Raw genomic sequence first — 22,314 nt, forward strand, 5'->3', positions numbered from 1 at the left:
TTCAGACAGACTTCTCTCTCCGTAAAGGCGCGACGGTGCGCCACAGCGTGAGGATCGAGCCAAAGCGCACCAGCAGCAGCAGCATCTGGGAGTGGTGGATCTGACAACTAGCACTGCAGAGCTCTTCAGATGCGTCGTGAGGCAACTGCATAACAGAAATCCAGAAATCATGTAAAGGTTGGATTCTTCAGTGGAGCTTCGCCTCCCGCTGCCCGCGCCCATGCTGTTTACTGCTACACATTGCAGACGGTGATGCGGCGAGCAGTGGGTGTGCGCTTCTAAAGACCGCCGCCGTTGGTGAGAAGAGGAGCTTCGTCCAAACAGCAAGTGACTAAAGCAGAACCACGCGCTGCGGATAATGTGTTTTTACTCCCTGCCGTTCTCCATCCTCTCTCGGTTAAAAGCGACGGAATCATCGGAAAGACCCTGAACGCTTAGATATTTATTTCCCCAACCACACAAGTGCCAGAAGACTAAAGATGAAATTTCCGACTGAGAATCCAAGAAAACCGGGGAACATGAACCCTCCACCAGGTTAGACCGTCAGTCAGTTTCCAGTCTGTAGTTTTGGTGAATGCGGTGGTTTTAATCATGCTTCACGTTCCCAGTAGATTCTGGTGTGGGTTCGGTGAAAGTTGGCGCTCACATCATGTAATTACTGCATGTTTTGAAATGAAATACTGTAATCATTTAAACTGCGCTTTCTAGCCTTGACTAAATGGTTCATCCAGTAACTCCCACTGACTTGGCCACAAAACATTTATGCTGATCCAAAATTGAGCTTCTAGAGAAATGCAGTAAAAGCTAATGCTGTATGCTGAAGTTTACTATGAGTGAATCCTGCAGCCGCATCCGCACCTTCGGTGCTCCATGAAGGCGACATGCGTCGGTACCTGAGAAACGATTTAAAGGCAGAAAAGAGTCATTATGCCCACAGCGGGGCTGCGCGGGGAAATCTAACCAGACGCGATTAGTTGACATAAGCTTCGGTGTGATGCAGTGAGGTCTGCCGTAACATTACCTCATCCACCCCCGTGGAAATACCCCCCAAATCAGTAATGACTGTCACGTTCTCCCACATCGTCAACACGCGCGTTTGTCGGCCCTTTACAATATGTTGATGGATGTTTTCTATATGAATGTTTTCTATATGACCCTCTCTGCCACCCTGTTCTGTTTTCAAGGGAATTTCTGCACGTGAGCAGTGTAAAATAAACCGATCTTTCTATGTTCACTGCAGCTGATTCATTACATAAATCAAAGCAGCCATCTCTATCGGTTTCTACAAGTGTGCTTACTGTCTGAAATGTGGTGCATCTGTCATGATTCCCCGTGCTGCTGTTACATAACACTGTTTAGTGAACAGAAGAAATGCAACATCCACCTGTTCTGCTCTGCTGGGCTCGTCGTCACACTGGGAGCTTCAACCAAAGTCTGTTTTTCTCAGTGGCAGCACAGCACAAGGAGGTGTGACATTTACAATATGTTGTCTGTTTTTTACATTTACACTCTTAGTGAGGCGCACCAGTGAGTTAGCAGTCCAGCATATTCTCAAATAAGCAACGTCCTGCTGGTGGCTCAGTAATTATATGTTATGCATTCATAGCATGCTTGTATAAAGCATATTAAGAAACTGCTTATGAGTCAGCGAGGAACTAGAACAATAAAGGAGAAAAGGCTTAAATGGTTAACTCTGCATCTCACAGCCCTCTTAAACTGCTTTTATTTCTACACACCTGTCAGAGTTTTCTATAAACAGTTTATCCAGCAGGTCCACCAAGCCTCTACTCTGATAAGAAAGATAAGAGTTGAACACTCTGTCAAACCTGGAATAAAGATCTTCTGTCCAAATACTCTTTCCAAGGTCAAGAAGGAACATTCTAGTGCTGCACCCCATCATCGCTGGGTCAGCGTCTTTGGGTTATTTATTTTGTTAATCTAAAATTTATAGACTTTAGTATTGCTCCAATTTCTCTGGATATGCACAAGGATGTAAGGATGAAATGATGAGTCAGTGTAATAAAGGGTTACTCCACTGCAGATTTAGTATAGCACTTTCATGGACTGGTGGATCAGGAAGAGGGAAGTTATTTTCTTAAAGAAGTGGAAAAAGCAATAGAAGCAAATATGTAAATGATATTAGACAGTTCACCAGGAGAAACATTATTTGGAAGGATGGATGAGTGTTCAGGGTTTTCCTGCTGTGCTGTGTCCAGTGTTTTGGAGCAGAAGGGAAGGAGGCAGGTGGAGCACTCCACTATAATATTGTCTAGCTGGATGTAATAGCTGCTGGTACACAACATCAGGCTTGTTTCTGTAGCCTGCCTGAAGGCTCATCATTCCTCCTGTTGAAAGATGCACACATGCTCTTCTCTGTAAACAGGCAAAGAAAGGGAGAGGTAAAATACAATGGCTTTTTTTGGCCACTTTCATTTGCAGTGTAGACAGACAGGAAACAGGGGAAGGATACAGGGAAGACACACAGGCAAATGGGTGACAGGCTGGGACTCTAACCCGCGCCACCCGCACTGCAAAGTGGCATATATATGTGGTCACCTGCTCCACCACTAAGCTACCCAGGCACTCAAAATAGAATGGCTTTTAGAGGCTTTTTTACCCGTCAGCCTAAAAAGGCTGATGGCATATTGTCTTTACCCCACCAGACCACAGGCCTCCAACTTTCACTATAACTAGAGAACCATGTGACCTAGGACGCTCAAACTGACACCATAGATGCAGCTACTAAAAACTATGCCATAGGTGTATTCACTTAGGAAGGATATCATATAGGTCTCTCACACTGATAGCTAAGCTGCATCCTCTGACAATCTCTCACAGTTTGGCATTTGGCAACCTTGATACAATTCATGCTTTCTTGTCTTTGTTTCTCAGTGGTGCACTATAATATGCAGCTATACCAGTGCCACTTTCAGTAGTTTGACAAAATTACAATTTCAGTCAATTTTCCCAATAATAACCCATTTGCTGTCAGTTGCTGTGGTCTTATGGATTTTCAGGCCAGGGCACAGTTTGATAACAGAAGTATTAAAAGATGTTCCAAGGGCGCCTGGGTGGCTTAGTGGTGAAGCCGGTGACCACCTTCATATGCTGCATAGTGGCACGGGTTCGACTCCCGGTCCGTCGCCAATTTGCCCGCGTGTCTTTCCCTGTATCTTCCTCCCATTTCCTGTCTCTCTCCACTGCTGTGGCCAAAAATGCAACAAAAAAAAACAAACATTGTTTCAGTTCAGATTTTTTTTTTTGCCTTTTATGTAAACATGGCTGGAACGTTCTGTCAGTATTGCTGCAGTTTGTAGCCACAATGATGAGGTTCAAAGGACCGGCTCTAATGCTGCACAGTTTCTTTTTTTATTATCTGTTACAATTACAAATAAGGAGAGTGGATGTGTTTAAATAAAGTTTTGTTTGGTCATGCGTACTGGCATGACAATGGAGGTAAGAATACTTTGTGATTAGGGAGCATTCATACAGGCAGGAATTTATGTATTTATTTTTTACATTAATAAGCATTTGTGGCTGCAACCTGTAAAATCTGGGTCTTTACGTCATTGTGGAGGTTACTTAGTTTTGCCAATAAAGAATTATGATCGTGGGGTCTGAAACTCAGCCAGCAGGGTCACCAGAAGCAAAGTTTTTTTTAGGCTGAGTAAAATATCAGCACTCGTTTCCTTATGCGGTTGGAAGGATGTATTTTATGTTGCTGCGTGCACTAATAAACATGTCAGTTACAGTCAACAGTATGGTTCAAATTTTGAACACCTGGCAAAAGATATGAAAGAAACAGTAACACAAAATCAGTGCTTGGTCATTGGAAGTCCACAAAGATCACATACATCACCTTCATATGTCAGGAACCTTCATGGTTTTTTAACCTGAAAACATTTTTTTCAGTATTCTTTTGTGATAAAACATTCAAAAATTTCAAAAATCTTTATTGTCATTCTTCTCATGTAAACATGACAGGAAAGAAAATTGGATTCTGAGGTCCCTCCAGTGCAAGCTGCAACAAAGAAACTACATTTACAAATAAATAGAATAATTTAAGAAAATAGAATATAATAAATAATTAGCTTAAAGAAAGAAAGGGGTCTGGTACCTGAGCATGTTTAAGGTAATATTTTATGGCCACCCAGCAAGAATAGCATCAAAAAAGTGTTTCACTTACAAACAGCCAAAACAGGCTTTTTGGGTGGATAAATTGGCTGGATGTGTTTGTAATAGCTCGTCTGATTAGTCACTCCAGTAAGTCAGCTTTCAGTATTGGTTCCATGGCATATAACATATAAAAGCCAACACTGATTGGCATCAACATTGACACTGATAACTCATTATTGAGTTGAGGAGAATATTTGTCTCAAACCCCTATGGTCATAAAGGAATGTCCAGCTATAGTTCTTGCCATAATAATGTCAATCACAGACAGTGACAGTATTCTCAGCGGTTTATATTTATTATGATTCCTGGTCTTTCTCAGCCATTTGCTTTGAAATTGATATGATGAATAAAGGAACTGAGGCTCATATGCGCCCCATAAAGATCTGCTGAGACCTGTAATTATGTGTTGTAGAACTTGTACTTCCACAGGATTTGTGCCAACTAACGATTCTAATGCCAGGAGGCTGAGGGGGGAGCACTGTTGGCTGCCAGTATAGTAAGAGAGAACTCTTACTATAAAGTAACTTTACCACCTTAGTGCTTAGTCCAAGCATCCATCCATCCATCCATCCATCCATTCTCTTCCGCTTATCCTTTTCATGGTTACGGGGGTGCTGGAGCCTATCCCAGCTGTCATAGGGTGAGAGGCAGGGTACACCTGTACAGGTCGTCAGCCTGTTGCAGGGCTAACACAGAGAGACAGAAAACCATTCACACCTACAGGCAATTTAGAGTAACCTAACCCCACAAAGTACATGTGTTTGGACTGTGGGAGGAAACCGGAGAACCCCCACGCAAACATGGAGAGAACATGCAAACTCCACAATGAAAGGCCCAGGCCAAGGTGGAATCAAACCCAGACACCTCGACAGCAGTGCTGCCCTAGTCCAAACATTCAAAATAATATTTAAATAAGACATCAAATTGTCATATTTGAGAATTGATAATCATGACATTTAGACTATTAAATAAGAATAACTGATTTTTAAAAAGTGCTAAATGAAATCCGTCATCATCAGATTAATCTTTTGTTGGTAAAATGCCAAATAACTGTATAAGAAAGCATTTTTGTAAGCACTTTATATGCATATAGTCTCTAAGGGTTCCAGATAAATGTAGTCATATAGAAGCAAAAAGCAGTATAAGAAATATTCTAGTACAAGTACATTACAAATTGTACTTCAATAAACTCCCATTGCACCACTATTACTGCCGCCACTGAATACCTGGAGGACTTGCTTTCTTGAGTCCTGCCTTCTCCCTCCAGCTCTTCATGTCTAAAATTATGAGAATACTTTTTAAAAAATCAAACAAACTGCCCTTCCTGTTTCTCTCTTGCTTTATTCCTGCTGTTCACCTGTTGTGTATCAGAGCACTTGTCAATGGGAAGCATTGCTACGCTCATTCAGATATTGCATCATACTGTTTTTCATTTCCCCTTTGTTTCAGTGGCAGTCCAGACCAACCTGGTTCCACCAAAGAAGGTGCAGCCAGGCATGCTTCAGTCCAGCCTGGTGCACGCCAGTGTGGCCACTATGCAGAACCCGATGGGCTGCGTTCTGCCTAGGCTGTCCGTCTCCTCCCGTCCCCCCAGCGTGGTGACCAGCATGGAGGCAGTGGCTGATGGTTCAGCTCCCTTCACCATGATGAAGCTGAAGACGGTGCTAGCTGTGTTCGTGGTGGTGGTGGCCTACCTGGTAGCAGGGGGTTTGGTATTTCGAGCACTGGAGCAACCCTTTGAAAATAACCAGAAGATCACCATCACAGCAGAGAAGGCTGCTTTCCTGCTGAAACATCCCTGTGTGTCCTCAGAAGACTTGGAGGCTATCATCAAGGTAGGAGTAGCCGTTGGTTGATACATCAGCCTTTGCTTTCCACTGGGTCCCCAGTGGGGACTCAGGTCAACTGAAACCTAAGCTTCACATCGATCTGATGCCATTCAAGCACATACTCCACACTCTGCCAGGCACGCTGGAGTGGATACAAACCACACTGAATAGTCTGGTGCAAATGTGAGATGGCTTAATGCTTCCAAACATCCTTGAAATTCCTTGATGAAGTGCTTTTCTGAAAGATATGACTGGATATGTATGTGTGTGGAAGGAAAGCCTGCTGATGATAGTTAATTAAATTAATTTGTTGAGTGTGTTGGTGGGTTTGGTTGTTACTCAGAAAGGAATGGTGAGTAATAGTAAACAAGATAAATAATAATTAAATAATAGCCATAAAAAACACAATAACTGAAAAAATAGAAAGTGGTGAAGTTGAAGTATTTCTTAGTAACTCTTCCTACTATTGACTCTGAAAAGCACAGACCCCTATGTTTATATAGAACTACAATATTTGTGTAAAGTGTTATCCTTTAGGTTTAATATCTAATTAGGGCTGGGTCACAAAATGCTAAAATTAATCATTGCAAAATACATTTTTTCTCAATAGAAGAAAAAGGACCAGGAGGCATTTTCAATCCAAAGTCAGTAAGCTCATTCCGTGCATGTTTTGACAGACAACACAAAAGGCCCATAATTCAATTCAATTCAATTTTATTTATATAGCACCAAATCACAACAAACAGTCACAAACACTTCAAGGCATTTTATACTGTAAGCTAATGACCCTACAATAATACAGAGAAAACCCAACAGTCAAAATGACAGTGACAATAGGAAGGACAACAACAACGATAATAGTGCAGTGATGGACCAATCGTGTGGTTGGATGCTGCGTTCCATTTGCCTCCTGACTTTATCATGTTCTAGTAGTAAAGTTGAAAAGCAAGGAAAACAGGCATTGTTTTGCTCCTTAGCAAAGTAGAACCATTCATGCATCACTAGCAATAAAACAGTGCTTTTCTTTTTGTACTTTAAAAACACTGCTGCAAGAACACTGATGGGGAAATTTGCATGTTACAGCAGCTCAAGTACAGAGAAGAAGGATGAAATAAAATAAAATAGAATAAAAATAGACAACACTGTATACATAAAATATATATCAATACACATATACATCAAAACACTATATACATTTGCAGCTGGTAATTTGTGCACAGCACACACAGTATCCATTATTGGTGGGAGTGTAAATAAATAAAATCTATATGTACTATATGTAAAGGTACACTATGTGCATAAAGTGATGGCAGAGGAGGTAAAGTGTCAGGTGACTGATGACATCATGATGTGTTGTACAGTCTTAACTGCTGTTGGGATGAATGAGCTGTGAAAGCGCTCCTTCCTGCAGCGAGGATGTTTCAGTCTCTGACTGAAGGAGCTGCTCAGCTCACCCACAGACTCATGCAGAGGGTGATGGGGGGGGGGGGGGGGGGGGTGTCCATGATGTAGGTCAGCTTTGCCAACATCCTCCTCTCACTCACCACCATCACAGACATCCCAGCACAGAGCTAGACCTCCGCACCAGTTTGTCGATCCTGCTCCTGTCCCTTTCGGTGCATCCACCCCCCCAGCAGACCACTGCATAGAAAAGGGCAGATGCTACCACTGAGTCATAAAAGGTCTTTAACAGAGTCCTGCAGACACCAAAGGACCTCAGTCTCCTCAGCAGGTGGAGTTGACTCTGGCCCTTCTTATACAGGACGTCTGTGTTTGTACTCCAGTCCAGCTTGTTATTGAGGTGAACACCCAGGTATTTGTAAGAGACCACTTGTACCTGAAGTCTGAAGTGTACAGACTGAACAGCAAGGGTGAGAGGACCATGCCCTGCAGCGCCCCCGTGCTTCAGACTACCACATCAGACAAACAGTCATGGGACCTCACATTCTGTGGTCTGCTGGTGAGGTAGTTGTTGGTCCATGCCGGTAGCTGCCTGTCCACTCTGGCTCCCTCCAGCTTCCCTCTGAACAGTGCAGGCTGGATGGTGATGAAAGCACTGGAGAAGTCAAAGAACAAGACCCTCACAGTGTTCCCCACCTGCTCTAGGCAAGAGAGGGATCTGTGCCGCACGTAGATGACGGCGTCGTCCACCCCAATGCCAGGCTGGTAGGTGAACTGCAGGGGTCCAGTGCTGAGGGCGAAGGTGGTGCAGGATGAGCCTCTCCACGGTCTTCATCAGAGTCAGGGCCACAGGTCTGTAGTGGTTGGGCTCCCTGGGGTGTGCAATCTTTGGCGCTGGAACTATGCAGGAAGTCTTCCACAGTTCAGGAAACTTCTCCAGATTCAGGCTCAGCTTGAAGCTATACAGGACCACCTAACAGAGCTGGTCTGCACAGTCCCTCAGCAGTCTGGAGCTGATTCCATCCGGACCTGCTGCCTTCCCAATCTTTGTCTTGATCTTACAGTTTTACTACATTTTACATGCACTGCCATCTAATTGGATTGTGAAATCAGGGTTGGTGGGGCTGTTGGAAGTCTGACTTGAGGGGACATTCCAGTTGAAAATTCCAACTGTAAACTCAGAAATTCTCACTTGCAACTTGGAACACATCAAAAACCACGTCGGGTTAGGTTGACACCATATACACCGGTACACCATAACTAAGTGACTCTCAGTACTTTTGTATAACTCACAAATGCGCAGCTTAAAGCAGATAGCCCGTGCACTGGAGAGAAAGTGGCGTCTCACTAATTTAGAAGATCTTCATTTAGCCAGGAAAAAATAGTTGTTGCTCTATAAAAAAAAGCCCTCTGTAAAGCTAGGCCATCTAACGATTCATCATTAATTGAAAAGAAGAATAACCCGAGTTTTTCCGCACTGCAGCCAGGCTGACAAAGAGTCAGAGCTCTGTTGAGCTGAGTATTCCTCACATACAAGGTCTTGAATAAGCAGGCCCCATCTTATCTCAAAGACCTCATAATATCGTATGACCCCAATAGAGCACTTCACACTCAGACTGCTGGCTTACTTACAATAATAGTAATACATTTCATTTATAAGCGCCTTTCATGACACCCAAGGATACTTTACTGGGGTAAGAACAACACAAATCTCATAAAGCACAAACAGAAACTAAAATGACCAAAGGAACTAAAGCCAGTATGCAATCAACAGGTAAGCTTTGAGTTGTGATTTGAAAACACAAAGAGAGTCAATATGGTGGGAGAGAGTGCCACAGCTGAGCGGGAGAAAATGCTGTTCCCCATGGTACTGAGGAGGGTGCAGGACGAGGAGGTGATGTAAAGAAGTCTGACTAGATAAGGAGGGGTGAGGTTATGGATGGCCTTGAATGCGAATGAATTCTGAACTTAACTGGGAGCCATTGGAGCTGCTGTCAGTGTTTTTCACTCTCTGTATATATATATATATATATATATATATATATATATACCCCACTGCATTTAATCATTAGTTATTATTAATCTCTGGGTCTGTTCCACAGTGTGTCTTTTGTCCTGTCTCTCTCCCCTCTACAGATGACCCCCCCTCCCTGAGCCTGGTTCTGATGGAGGTTTCTTCCTGTTAAAGGGAGTTTTTCCTTCCCACTGTCACCAAGTGCTGCTCATAGGGGGTCGTTTTAATTGTTGGGTTTTCTCCATAATTATTGTAGTGTCTTTACCTACAATATAAAGTGCCTTGAGGCGACTTTTTATTGTGATTTGGTGCTATATAAATAAAACTGAATTGAAGTATGTTAGAAGTGCGAGTGAGATAAAAGACAAAATGATAACATCAAATGTTAACAAAAACTCAGGTGACAGCTTTATGAAGCCTCATTTATCCATTCATACACACATTTATTCAAGTGCTTTTTTCTATGCTTAAGCACTTACTGTACAACCTAATGTTCACATGCTCAAACTCCAATACATGCATCAAGGACAACTCAGGGTTCAGTATCTTGCCCAAAGATTAGTTGAAGGAGCCAGGGATTGAATGATTAGTAAATGACCCACTCTACCTCAGGAGCAACAGCTGCCCCTAAGCACCCCACGCCGTGACAAAAGGATCAAAAGATGGGGACATTATTGGAAAGAAGGGTCCGAGGAATTCAGTAGTGTGGATTGATTTTTTTGACTATTTAAACGCAGACAAAAAAGCAGAGTAGCGTGCACTGCAAATTATGTCAAAAGCATGTTCCCACAAAAGCAGATAATACAACTATTTGTGGCAGCAGTCCTGTACTTTAGAGCACACACAATGCAAGAATTTACAGTCCCAGACACTTTTTTATACCATGTCTTAGAACAAAAAAGTAAGAGAAACAGTGATACCAGCCCAAACACATGATGCCATTGAAGTACAGATGCAAAATCTCAAAGTGACCATCATTACCAACTCGCGCACCATAAACATTTCTCTCAGATGGCACTTTCCCAGCTACACACAAAGTGTAGAGAGACAGGTGAACAGTTGTGTCATACTTCACTGCCAGATCGCATTTGTGGTCAAGTTGGACGTCTGATCCATATATGAGCATCACTGCCCAATTCATTGAGACAACAGTGTACTTATTGTGCCTTTTTTTAAAATTTTGATTGATTTATTTGTTTTTGTTTTTTGCCTTGGAGCACAAGTGGACCACAAATGAGTGAATATGTCCATTTTGCTTATGTTCTTTTTTGTTTTAAATTTGAAAGTTTTGTGAATTTCTACTGAGGATATGGACAGAATGTCTTTTGTTTATTCATGAGGTTGTTTCCCAACTATTTGAAAAAGTTGGAATCTATACAAAATAAATCACACAGCTTAGAGGCAGTTTTTCTGACATTTTACTTTGTATTAATATCTAATTTTTTGTTTATTTGGAACTGCCAAAGAGGAGAGTTTTCCATTTTGTGTGTTCTTTTGTAACACTTGAAGCTTTTGGCATATCAGCGATAAGATTTAAGTTTATTATACATACCTATGTTGTTTATTGAAAATACAGTTGTATAATGTACTACAGTACATTTGTCATGTGCAACTTCTGACAGAAAATAAATAATATTTAAACCAAAATTAACCTTATGATATTTTCACATCTCACTCAGGAGTAAAACGAAGCCCTTAAGCTTAACGAAAAGGAAATTGATTACTTTTTTGATATATATACACAATACTCACAAAAAGTTAGGGATATTTGGCTTTTGGGTGAAATTGCAGGACGAGCCTAAAATGCATTCAAACCTTTACAGGTGAACTTAATGTGACCTTCTCTAAGCTTTTGAATGCACATGTCCAGCTGTTAAATGTTTCAAAACTTTTTGCACAAGTTCCTGTTCTCTAACGAGGAACTTAACGGCAAAATTCACAACAGGTGTTTGATCCTCAAATCGACCAATAAATGTCCTGGTTCATGATGAGGATGACGGTTTAAACACCAGCTCTAACTGAATTCATTCAGCTGACTCTTCAGGACTTGCCTTACTCTCTGCAGGTACTTGGAGGTTGCAGCTTTCCTAGTGGCCTCTTCATGGTTTCCATTTGCCTGTGGGATTCCAAGGTACTTGTAGCTGACCTCAATGTCTGTGATGTTGCCTTCTGGTAGTGCAATCCCCTCAGTTCTGGCTACTTTTCCTGTCTTTGTCACTATCCAACTACACTTCTCCAGTCCGAATGACATTCTGATGTCTTGCTGTAGATCCTGGTGGTGTGGATCAGTGAATTGATATCTCATTCACTCTTAGCATACAGCTTGATGCCATCCATGTACAGGAGGTGGCTGATGTTTGCTCCATTCTGTATTCGGTATCCGTAGACAATCTTGTTGATGATCTTGCTGAGAGGATTCGGGCCTATGCAGAACAGCAGTGGGGACAGAGCATCTCCTTGGTAAATCCCACACTTGATGTTGACTTGTGTGATGGGCTTGAAGTTGGCCTCTACTGTTCTCCACATTCCCACTTGGTTCTTGATGAAGGCTCTGAGGGTCCTGTTGATCTTATATAGTTCTAGGCATTCCAGGATCCATGTGTACAGCATGGAGTCATAGGCTTTCTTGTAATCAATCTAGGCGGTGCACAAGTTGGTCATTCTGGTCTTACAGTCTCAAGTGACTGCTTTATATACCAGTAGCTGGTGTTTTGTTCCCCAGGTATCTCTGCCAATTCCGTTCTGGGCCTCGCTCCTGTATTGAACCATATATGTGTGTGCGTGCGCGCACTCAACTTGCTACTAATATCACAAATGAAGTGCAGCTGCAAAGTTGCAGCAGTGCAGACTGGACTGCATTATCACTAGTGTGTACATACATTAATTTCATGATGCAGTAAATCTAGAAATGTTTTTATACTCCGTGAATCGCCACCTTATCGTGGTGGAGGGGTTTGTGTGTCCCAGTGATCCCAGGAGCTATGTTGCCCAGGGGCTTGTCCCCCTGGTAGGGTCTCCCATGGCAAACTGGTTCTGGGTGAGGGTCCAGACAAAGAGCGGTTCAGAAGACCCCTATGTTTGTAACATAGCGGATCCCTGGCGGACCGATCCCCGGCTATCGAGACTGGCTATTGGGACATGGAATGTCACCTCTCTGGTGGGGAAGGAGCCTGAGCTAGTGCGTGAGGTTGAGAGATACCAGCTAGACATAGTTGGGCTCACCTCAACACATGGCCTGGGCTCTGGAACCAGTCTCCTGGAGAAGGGCTGGACTCTGTTCCAGTCTGGAGTTGCCCTCGGTGAGAGGCGGCGAGCTGGGGTGGGTATTCTTGTATCCCCCCCGGCTTGCTGCCTGTACGTCGGAGTTTTCACCGGTGGACGAGAGGGTAGTTTCCCTGCGCCTTCGGGCTGGGGAACGGGTCCTGACTGTTGTTTGCACTTATGCGCCAAATGACAGTTCAGAGTACCCACCCTTTTTGGAGTCGCTGGGTGGGGTGCTGGAGAGTGCTCCATCTGGTGACTCCATAGTCTTGCTGGGAGACTTCAACGCTTATGTGGGCAATGACAGTGAGACCTGGAGGGGCGTGATTGGGAGGAACGGCCTCCCCGATCTGAACCCAAATGGTGTTTTGTTGTTGGACTTCTGTGCAAACCACAGTTTGTCCATAATGAACACCATGTTCGAACATAAGGATGTCCATAAGTGCACATCGCACCAGGACACCCTAGGTCGCAGGTCGATGATCGATTTTGTAATCGTATCATCAGATCTGCAGCCGTATGTTCTGGACACTCGGGTGAAGAGAGGAGCTGAGCTGTCAACTGATCACCACCTGGTGGTGAGTTAGATCAGGTGGCGGGGGAAGATGTTGGACAGACCTGGCACACCTAAACGTATTGTGAGGGTGTGCTGGGAACGCCTGGCAGAAGCCCCAGTCCAGGAGATCTTCAACTCCCACCTCCGGCAGAACTTTGACAACATTCCGAGGGAGGATGAGGACATTGAGTCCGAATGGACAATGTTCCGCACCTCCATTGTTGAGGCTGCTGCTCAGAGCTGTGGCTGCAAGGTGGTTGGTGCCTGTCGTGGTGGTAACCCCCAAACCAGATGGTGGTCACTGGAGATGAAGGGAGCCATCAAGCTGAAGAAAGAGTCCTATCGGGCTTGGTTAGCCTGTGGGACTCTGGGGGCAGCTGACAGGTATCGGCAGGCCGAGCAGAATGCAGCTCAGGCAGAGGCTGAAGCAAAAACTCGGGTGTGGGAGGAGTTCGGTGAGGCTATGGAAAAAGACTTTCGAACGGCACCGAAGCGATTCTGGCAAACCGTCAGGTGACTCAGGAGGGGAAAGCAGTGCTCCACTCACACAGTTTATAGTGCGGGTGGGGTGCTGCTGACTTCAACTGAGGCTATAGTCGGATGGTGGAAGGAAAACTTCGAGGACCTCCTGAATCCCACTGACACACCTTCTGTAGTGGAAGCAGAGTCTGGGGACGAGGGAGATGACTTGAATATCACTGGGGGTGAGATCACTGAGGTAGTTAAACAACTCCTTGGTGGCAGGGCCCCTGGGTTGGACGAGATTCGCCCTGAGTTCCTGAAGGCTCTGGATGTTGTAGGGCTGTCTTGGTTGACACGCCTCTGCAACATCGCATGGAGATCTGGGGCAATGCCATTGGATTGGCAGACCGGGGTGGTGGTCCCCATCTTTAAGAAGGGAGACCGGAGGGTGTGCTCCAACTTTAGGGGGATCACACTCCTCAGCCTCCCCGGTAAGGTCTATGCCAGGGTGCTGGAAAGGAGGGTCCGTCCGTTAGTCGAACCTCGGCTTGTGGAGGAACAATGCGGTTTTTGTCCTGGTCGTGGAATGCTGGACCAGCTCTTTATCCTCTCAAGGATATTCGAGTGTGCGTGGGAGTTTGCCCAACCAGTCTACATGTGCTTTGTGGACTTGGAAAAGGCATTTGACCGCGTCCCTCGGGGTATCCTTTGGGAGGTCCTGCGGGAGTATGGGGTGTCTGGCCCGTTGTTGCGGGCCATTCAATCTCTGTACAACCGCAGTGAGAGCTTGGTCCGTATAGCCGGTAATAAGTCGGATTCGTTTCCTGTGGGTGTTGGACTCCGTCAGGGCTGCCCTTTGTCACCGATTCTGTTCATAACTTTTATGTACAGAATTTCTAGGCGTAGCCAGGTGGCAGAAGGCTTCTTCCTTGGTGGCCTCAGAGTCTCATCTCTGCTCTTTGCAGATGATGCGGTCCTGTTGGCTACATCGGGGGGGGCCTCCAGCTCGCAGTGGAATGGTTCGCAGCCGAGTGTGAAGCGGCCGGCATGAGAATGAGCACCTCTAAGTCTGAGGCCATGGTCCTCAGTCGGAAAAGGGTGGAGTGCCCTCTCCGGCTCAGGAACGAGTTCTTGCCCCAAGTGGAGGAGTTCAAGTATCTCGGGGTCTTGTTCACGAGTGACGGGAGAAGGGAGCGGGAGATTGACAGACGGATCGGAGCTGCTTCTGCAGTGATGCGGACACTGCACCGGTCTGTCGTGGTGAAGAGGGAGCTTAGTGTAAAAGCAAAGCTGTCAATTTACCGGTCGATCTACGTTCCTACCCTCACCTATGGTCACGAGCTTTGGGTAGTGACCGAAAGAATAAGATCGCGAATACAAGCGGCAGAAATTAGTTTCCTTCGAAGGCTGGCTGGTCTCTCCCTTAGAGATAAGGTGAGGAGTGCGGCCATCCGGGAGGGGCTCAGAGTAGAGCCGCTGCTCCTCCACATCGAAAGAAGCCAATTGAGGTGGCTCGGGCATCTGATTAGGATGCCTCCTGGCCACCCCTTGGGTGAGGTGTTCCGGGCATGTCCCACCAGGAGGAGGCCACGTGGTAGACCCAGGACACGCTGGAGAGATTATATCTCTCGGCTGGCCTGGGAACGCCTTGGGGTCCCTCCGGATGAGCTGGAGGAGGTGGCTGGGGAGAGGGTAGCCTGGGCTTCTCTGCTTAGGCTCCTGCCCCCGCAACCCGGCCCCGGATAAGTGGAAGAGAATGGATGGATGGATGGATGTTTTTATACTTGAATGTAATCTGCTGTTCTCTTTTACACCGCTGGAACTGCAGCTATACACTGTAAAAAAATATCTATAAGAAATGGGACTATTCCAGCAGCTGGGATGCCAGAAAAGACCATAAAATAACAGAAATTTGCCATTAAATAAAAATGGATTATTTCTGTATTTTTATCAGACGGTAAATAAAAATACTGTTATTTTAGCTTTAAATTTGTATGAAATCTTGTGTATTTTTACAGATTTACTATAAGAAATAAAGGCTGTTTACATATGTAAAAACAGTGAAATTACAAAACAATTACTCAGGCTTAAAATTCTAAAAAAATATTAAATAAATAAAAAGTTAATCATTGGGTTTTGTTATATAATTTTGCGTGAAAAATCTTGTGCTTTTATTTCATGGTTAATGTTATAAAATGATATACCATCCATCACAAAAATCTAAATCGTAAATAGGTTCATAATGAACATCTTACTGTTCATTTTTGATTATGTCAACTGTAAAATTTAATGAATTTATCTTTTTAAAAATATCCAGAAAATTTCATTGTATTTACAATATACTGTTAATTACAGATCTTATCAAGTACATACTGATTAATGAGACAAAAAATTGTTTATATAATGGCTATGAACATTGAAGGAGTTCCACTTAATAAATATTAGCTTTACTTTGTATAATATTGTCATAATACTGCTGTAATACATTACTACATTTCATCTTGCTATATTTGTCCTTAAAATATTAAAAACAAAAACATGTACTGCTGCTGTCAGACCACTTCATATGATTTTTCACTTATGTAAAGCTACAGGGCAATTAATGACCTAAATTAGAGAATGATGAGGTTTTGTTTAACAGTGATAGCTCTTAAACAATTAGAACACTTCCTGTGCTTCAACACTTAATTGTTAACAAATAGACCATAAAAGAAAATATCTAACAATTTGTTTTAAAAAGTGTTGTGGTCCACATGGCTGTTAGTGAGCCATACAAACAAAACAGAACTAGCAATCAAAACAAGGGTACCCTAAATTTAGAGTCACAATCATTGCAAGTTTCCCAAAGTTTTTAACTGTTACAATTACATCATGCAGGTACCCATTCTGAACTGAATGTAGCTGTACTTGTTAGTAGACACCTGAAGATGTTTGGACACTTGTAGACAGTGAAGTTATTTTTTAATCCAGATGCAGTTGACAACAGTTAAAGTTCCGGTTTGCTGTGAAACACAATGAAATAATTGGCCAAAGACCAGTGTTCTCCCTACTGGTAGCATGAGACAGTACAACTGGTCCAGTCAGGTTGCTCAAGTAGTCCTGCTCAACCAGGATGAGCAGGACTGAGCAGGACATCCATAGATGCAGTTGCTTGGGTTTTGCTGTGCCTCTGAACAAAGCCTAAAAAGTGTGGTAGAGATACCAGAAGACAGGCTGCTACATGAGGAGAGCAGAACAGGACAGTAGAAGGGCATCAACTAAGCTGCAGGGCCAGTGTCTGCTTCTTTGGGCAAGGAGAAACAGGACAAACACTCCCAGTTCTTTAGTGGGACTTGTGCTCACCATCCAACACCATGCAGATCAATTTTCTCTTCACATATGAGAGAAGGTTCACACATTTTCAGGAAAAGCTGACTGACAGCTGCCTTGCTCAAAGTGTTCTTCCCCTTTTCACCTTTTACTGGTATTTATCTTGAAATGGCATCTGTTGAATGAAATACAAGAAAACCCACAAAAAACAATTAGTACTCAGTTAGTAAAAACAGTAAAATAGTAGGAATTTGCATCACTGCAGATGCAGCCCCAATCCGTCTGTCAAGCTCCCGCTTCCTTCTCTCGTCACTCGTGAACAAGACCCTGAGATACTTAAATCCTCCACCTGGGGCAGCAACTCGTCCCTGAGCCAGAGTGAGCACTCCACCTTTATCCAGCTGAGGACCATGGCCTCAGACTTAGAGATGCTAATTCTCACACGCGGGTGTGAACCATTTCACTGTGAGCTGGAGGCCACCACCTGATGAAGCCAAAAGGACTGCATCATTCACAAAAAGCAGAGATGAGATTCTGAGTCCACCAAGGCAGAAGCCTCCTGCCATTTGGCTGAGCCTTGAAATTCTGTCCATAACAATTAAAAACAGAATTGGTGACAAAGGCAGCCCTGAAGAAGTCCAACACCCACACCAAATGAGTCCAACCTACTGAAATACAGAACAAGTTCTTGCTGCGGTTGTTCAATGGCCCACAACAACGGGCCAGACACCCCATACTCCCGCAGCATTCCCCACAGGATACCCCGACACGCAAATATCCTTGAGAGGATAAAAAGCTGGTCTACTGTTCCACAACCGGGATGAAAACCTCATTGTTCCTTCTTGAATCTGAGGTTTGACTAACAGGCAGACCCTCCTTTCCAGCACTCTGACATGGACCTTACCCAGGGAGGCTGAGGAGTGTGATCTCCCGATAGTTGGAGCACACCTTTTGATTTCCCTTCTGGGGATCACCACCTCAGTCTGCCAATCCAGCGGTACCATCCCAGATCGCCATGCAATGTTGCAGAGGCATGTCAACCAAGACAGCCCTACAACATCCAGAGCCTTCGGGAAATCAGGGCAAATCTCATCCACCCACCAAGGAGTTGTTTAACCACCTCAGTGACCTCATCCCCAGCAATGGGCGAGTCATCGCCTTTATCCTCAGTCTCTTCTTCCACTACAAAAGACATGTCAATGGGATTAAGGAGGTCCTCGAAGTATTCATTCACCACTCGACTATAGCCTCAGTTGAAGTCAGCAGCACTCCACCCGTGCTATAAACCATGTAGGTAGACACCGCTTTGCAAACTAAACAAACTGGGACTTAAATTGTTAATTTAAATAACCAAACTAATAAAAAAATAAATAAATAAAACACCTAACCAATGACATTAAAGGACGTATCCTGGTCAAAAATGACTTCAGGATTTCTCAGTGTTACTGGAGGCCAAAGTAATGCCATCCAGAGTAAGTATCTGGTTTGACACCATGTTTCTAAGATTTGTGGGACCGAGCACAAGAACTTCAGTTTGATCTGAATTTAGAAGCAGGAAATTAGAGGTCATCCAGGCCTTAATATCTTTAAGACATTCCTGCAGTTTATGGATAGATAATCTATAAACAATGAAAATACATGCTATGGCTTCTATTACTGCCTAAGGGAAGCATGTATAATGTAAATAAAATTGGTCCTAGCACAGAACCCTGTGGAACTCCATAATTAACCTTAGTGTGTGAAGAAGACTCCCCATTAACACAAACAAACTGGAGTCTATTAGATAAATATGATTCAAACCACTGCAGTGCAGTGCCTTTAATACCTATAGTATGCTCTAATCTCTGTAATAAAATGTTATGGTCAACAGTATCACAAGCTGCACTGAGGTCCAACAGGACAAGAACAGAGATGAGTCCACTGTCAGAGGCTGTAAGAAGATCATTTGTAACCTTCACTAATGCTGTTTCTGTACTGTGATGAATTCTGAAACCTGACTGAAACTCTTCAAATAAACCGTTCCTCTGCAGATGATCAGTTAGCTGTTTTACAACTACTCTTTCAAGAATCTTTGAGAGAAAAGGAAGGTTGAAGATTGGCCTATAATTAGCTAAGACAGCTGGGTTACTGATGGCTTTTTAAGTAGAGGTTTAATTACAGCCACTTTGGAGGCCTGTGGTACCTATCCCACTCATAGAGACAAACTAATCAGATAAGATCGAAGCATTAATTAATGGTAGGACTTAACGGGGTCTAACATGTATTTCTAACTAGAGTATATGAGGCGAATCCACACAAGCAGAGCAAAAACATGCAAACTCTACACAGGGTTGAACCAGGAACCTTCTCTTCACAGTAAGATGTCAGTGCTAAATGCTGCATGTGCTTTTTGACTCTTTTTTGTTATTCTTTTTCCTTCTTTTTTCACCATTAATTAGCGGTTATATTTCAGTTGTGTTCTTCCAGACACCCCTTGGTCTCACTTTATATACCTGTTAATGAGCAGTCTTAAAGAAAGCCTAGGCATTTGTGTTCTCAACCTTTCTTCTGCTTAAATTGTTAATAAAAAATCAGGAAGAGTTCTTGAAGCAATTATGTTGACAGTTTATTCAAATTCAATTTATAGTAGTTATGAATTTGACATTTGCTTTAGTCTATTTCACTATGTTACAGACTATAAATATAAAATACATCTTAGAATTTATGAACAAACTAAGGCTTGAAGAAAAACAGCCAAGTAATTAAATTGAAATAACTTAGTTATTGTTGAACAGTTCATGTCACTCTCCACCTAGCCTGCAGCCTATTTATAAACAAGTGGCAAATTGAAGGAAAAGTCAGCAGAAGGGTTTAGTTTTCCATGGATTAAGCCTATTCCTGGACTAAAACTTCATCAACCTTTTCTTTTATTCAAAAGCTTGATCCAAGTCTGAGAAAGCTGGAAGTGTCTAAGGTGTGAATAACCAGACCAGTTTCAGTGTACCATAGCAGGGATCCTCCACATCACTGAAATTCTAGTGGAGAGACTGAACACCATTCTTCATAAAGAAGAAGAGTTTTCATGATGAATGCATCAGCCCAAGACTTCCGCATGTTCAACTGATCCATGCAGATCCATCACAACAATTTTTTACCCTGACAGCCTTGCTAGAAACTCAAAGAGTGCAGACTTTGATAGGTAATTTAAGAGAATGAATCAATGCTTAAAAACCAGATGTCATGAGTAGATCTTAATTTGAGCTGTGCTAAAACACTTTCAACTTTCCTATGCCAGGGCTTTTCATGACTAGATGCTTGCAGCTACTTATAAAGCATTGTAGTAACAGCCAGTTGTTTGGTCTGAACACTTATTGACCTCAGCAGAAGTGAAACCCGGTATGATAATGGACAGGATATTGCAGAGCACAGCTGCTGCAGCTAAATCTGGAAAGCTGCTGTGGATTGTTGGCAGCTCTGTTTCACTACCTAACACATTAATCCACACACAAGAGAAACACAAAAAACCAGAGCTGTAAAACCACCCACCTTTCACAATATGCCACAGTTGTTAGTGTGTGCTGTGAATGCACGCCTTAGTTCTAAAAGGAAAACCTGAAGCAGTCCTTCATCTTTTTTAAGACAAAGTAGTGGATGGACAAAAGTCCCAGAGCTGTCAGTCATCATATCAAGCCACTTTGTAGAAAAGACTACTTCTAGTATTAGCTGAGGTGTGCAGGGACTAAGAGTGGCTGCTAAGGCTCACTGACTTTAAACGGTTTTGCTGGGAACCATGATGCTGATCCACCTCACAATTAAATTATCTTAAAACAAGCAGCTGCGCACTTACTATAATGGCTTCCATTGTTGGTTGTGTTGCTGAGTCAGTGCTGCATTGGTTAGATTTTCTACACTTGTTATGTTCCTTAGACCTAACTATTCTCTGTGTACCTGTGCATTTGAATTCTACTCTGATCTCATACTTAAAATGTACACTTTCAGTTTGCTTAGGCCCGACCACACCTTAACTTCAACATGCAGCCCAGAGGAGCCAGAGATCCATCTCTGACAGCCTGAGCCACAGTCGCTGCATGATGAGCTCTGAAATGTGTTACCCCAAACAACTCACACACATAGCAAAACTCGAGACAAATTGCAGTTTTTCTTTGGACAATGGCTCCTTTTTCACTCATTTTCAGTGTAGTCCTTGTATTTGACCATTTTTGTTTGTTTGTTAAGCCACTTAACCCTTTAACATCAACATCATCGTCACAGACACAACATGTTTCAGTTCTACCTGCTGACTTCTGGTAACAATTACCGTAAAGCTGAGAAATTGGCTATGGAGGGCAATTTTTCAGCTTCTCCTCTACTACAGCAGGTAATACTACATGTTTCGATTTGGCAATTTTTACAGCAGTTACCCTCCCTGACACACACTTAATGGGAATTTTTGTCTCCCACTGTAACCAAACCAGCTACATTTCACATGCAAAGTAATTGTGTTACCCACTACATCACAGGAGGCACTAAACCATTCATATTTAGGCACTTTGTTACTAGCAGCCTGTAGCAAAACAGAATGTGTTCTCATTTCTTTGGTTGAATAATTACATTACATTTATACAATAACTACCAAAAATCTGAATCTACAAAACATATCCCAGCCCATAAAAAACAGTTCTTTACGATTATAAACACAAAAAAGAAAAGAATGTCCTTGAGTTAAACTGAGTGGACTGTATTTGCTGACCACATCTCCCCTTCAGATTTGGAGAAATACACCCCAGCTTTTCTGTCCTGTATTCATTTCTGCAGCACTCAAGATAATTCATGTGTTCCCCATTTAGAAATCCTGATTGACCAGAGAAGTCAAACATTTACTAAAAATCCTTGACACAGCTTTTAGGTCTGGCAACCTTGCAGCTTACAGTCAAGGCAGAGGTAACCCAATGCAGGGCATCTGTGATGGTTGTCTAAAACCACGGAACTGAAAGACTCTGGTAATATTTATTTATATTTGTATAAATATAGTAGAGTTTTATACTCCCATCTCATTACTTTGTAATTATTGAAGTTGTGTAGTAAAGTTAGATGTGGTTAATCCATTAACCATCTGTTGGGACCGCAACAGATGGTTAATGGCGCAAAAAATTTCAGCACGCTATTGTAAAATCATCTTCTAGCATTGAGCCTGAAATGCCTTTGGATTTTAAAATCCCTGTTAACATTACTGAGATGCAACACAATGGTCCAGCATTGGCACCTTTTTTGCAGAAAACCAAGGAGCGGGAGCAAGAAATGGAACTGGACCTCAACAATAGTGAGGA

At 43.1% G+C, this 22,314-nt stretch overlaps 1 protein-coding gene across 1 annotated transcript in view; it reads left to right on the forward strand.

The window, feature by feature from the left end:
• Positions 1 to 207: 207 nt before the first annotated feature.
• Positions 208 to 22,314, forward strand: part of kcnk10a (potassium channel, subfamily K, member 10a) — a 62,836-nt gene continuing 40,729 nt past the window's right edge. The window contains exons 1-2 of the mRNA XM_030722317.1: positions 208 to 534; positions 5,626 to 6,011. Of these exons, the coding sequence (XP_030578177.1) occupies positions 480 to 534; positions 5,626 to 6,011 (441 nt within the window). The 5' untranslated portion in view covers positions 208 to 479. The remainder of the gene's footprint in view (positions 535 to 5,625; positions 6,012 to 22,314) is intronic.

This window comes from Archocentrus centrarchus, chromosome 24 (assembly GCF_007364275.1).
Source record: "Archocentrus centrarchus isolate MPI-CPG fArcCen1 chromosome 24, fArcCen1, whole genome shotgun sequence".
Lineage (NCBI taxonomy): Eukaryota > Metazoa > Chordata > Actinopteri > Cichliformes > Cichlidae > Archocentrus > Archocentrus centrarchus.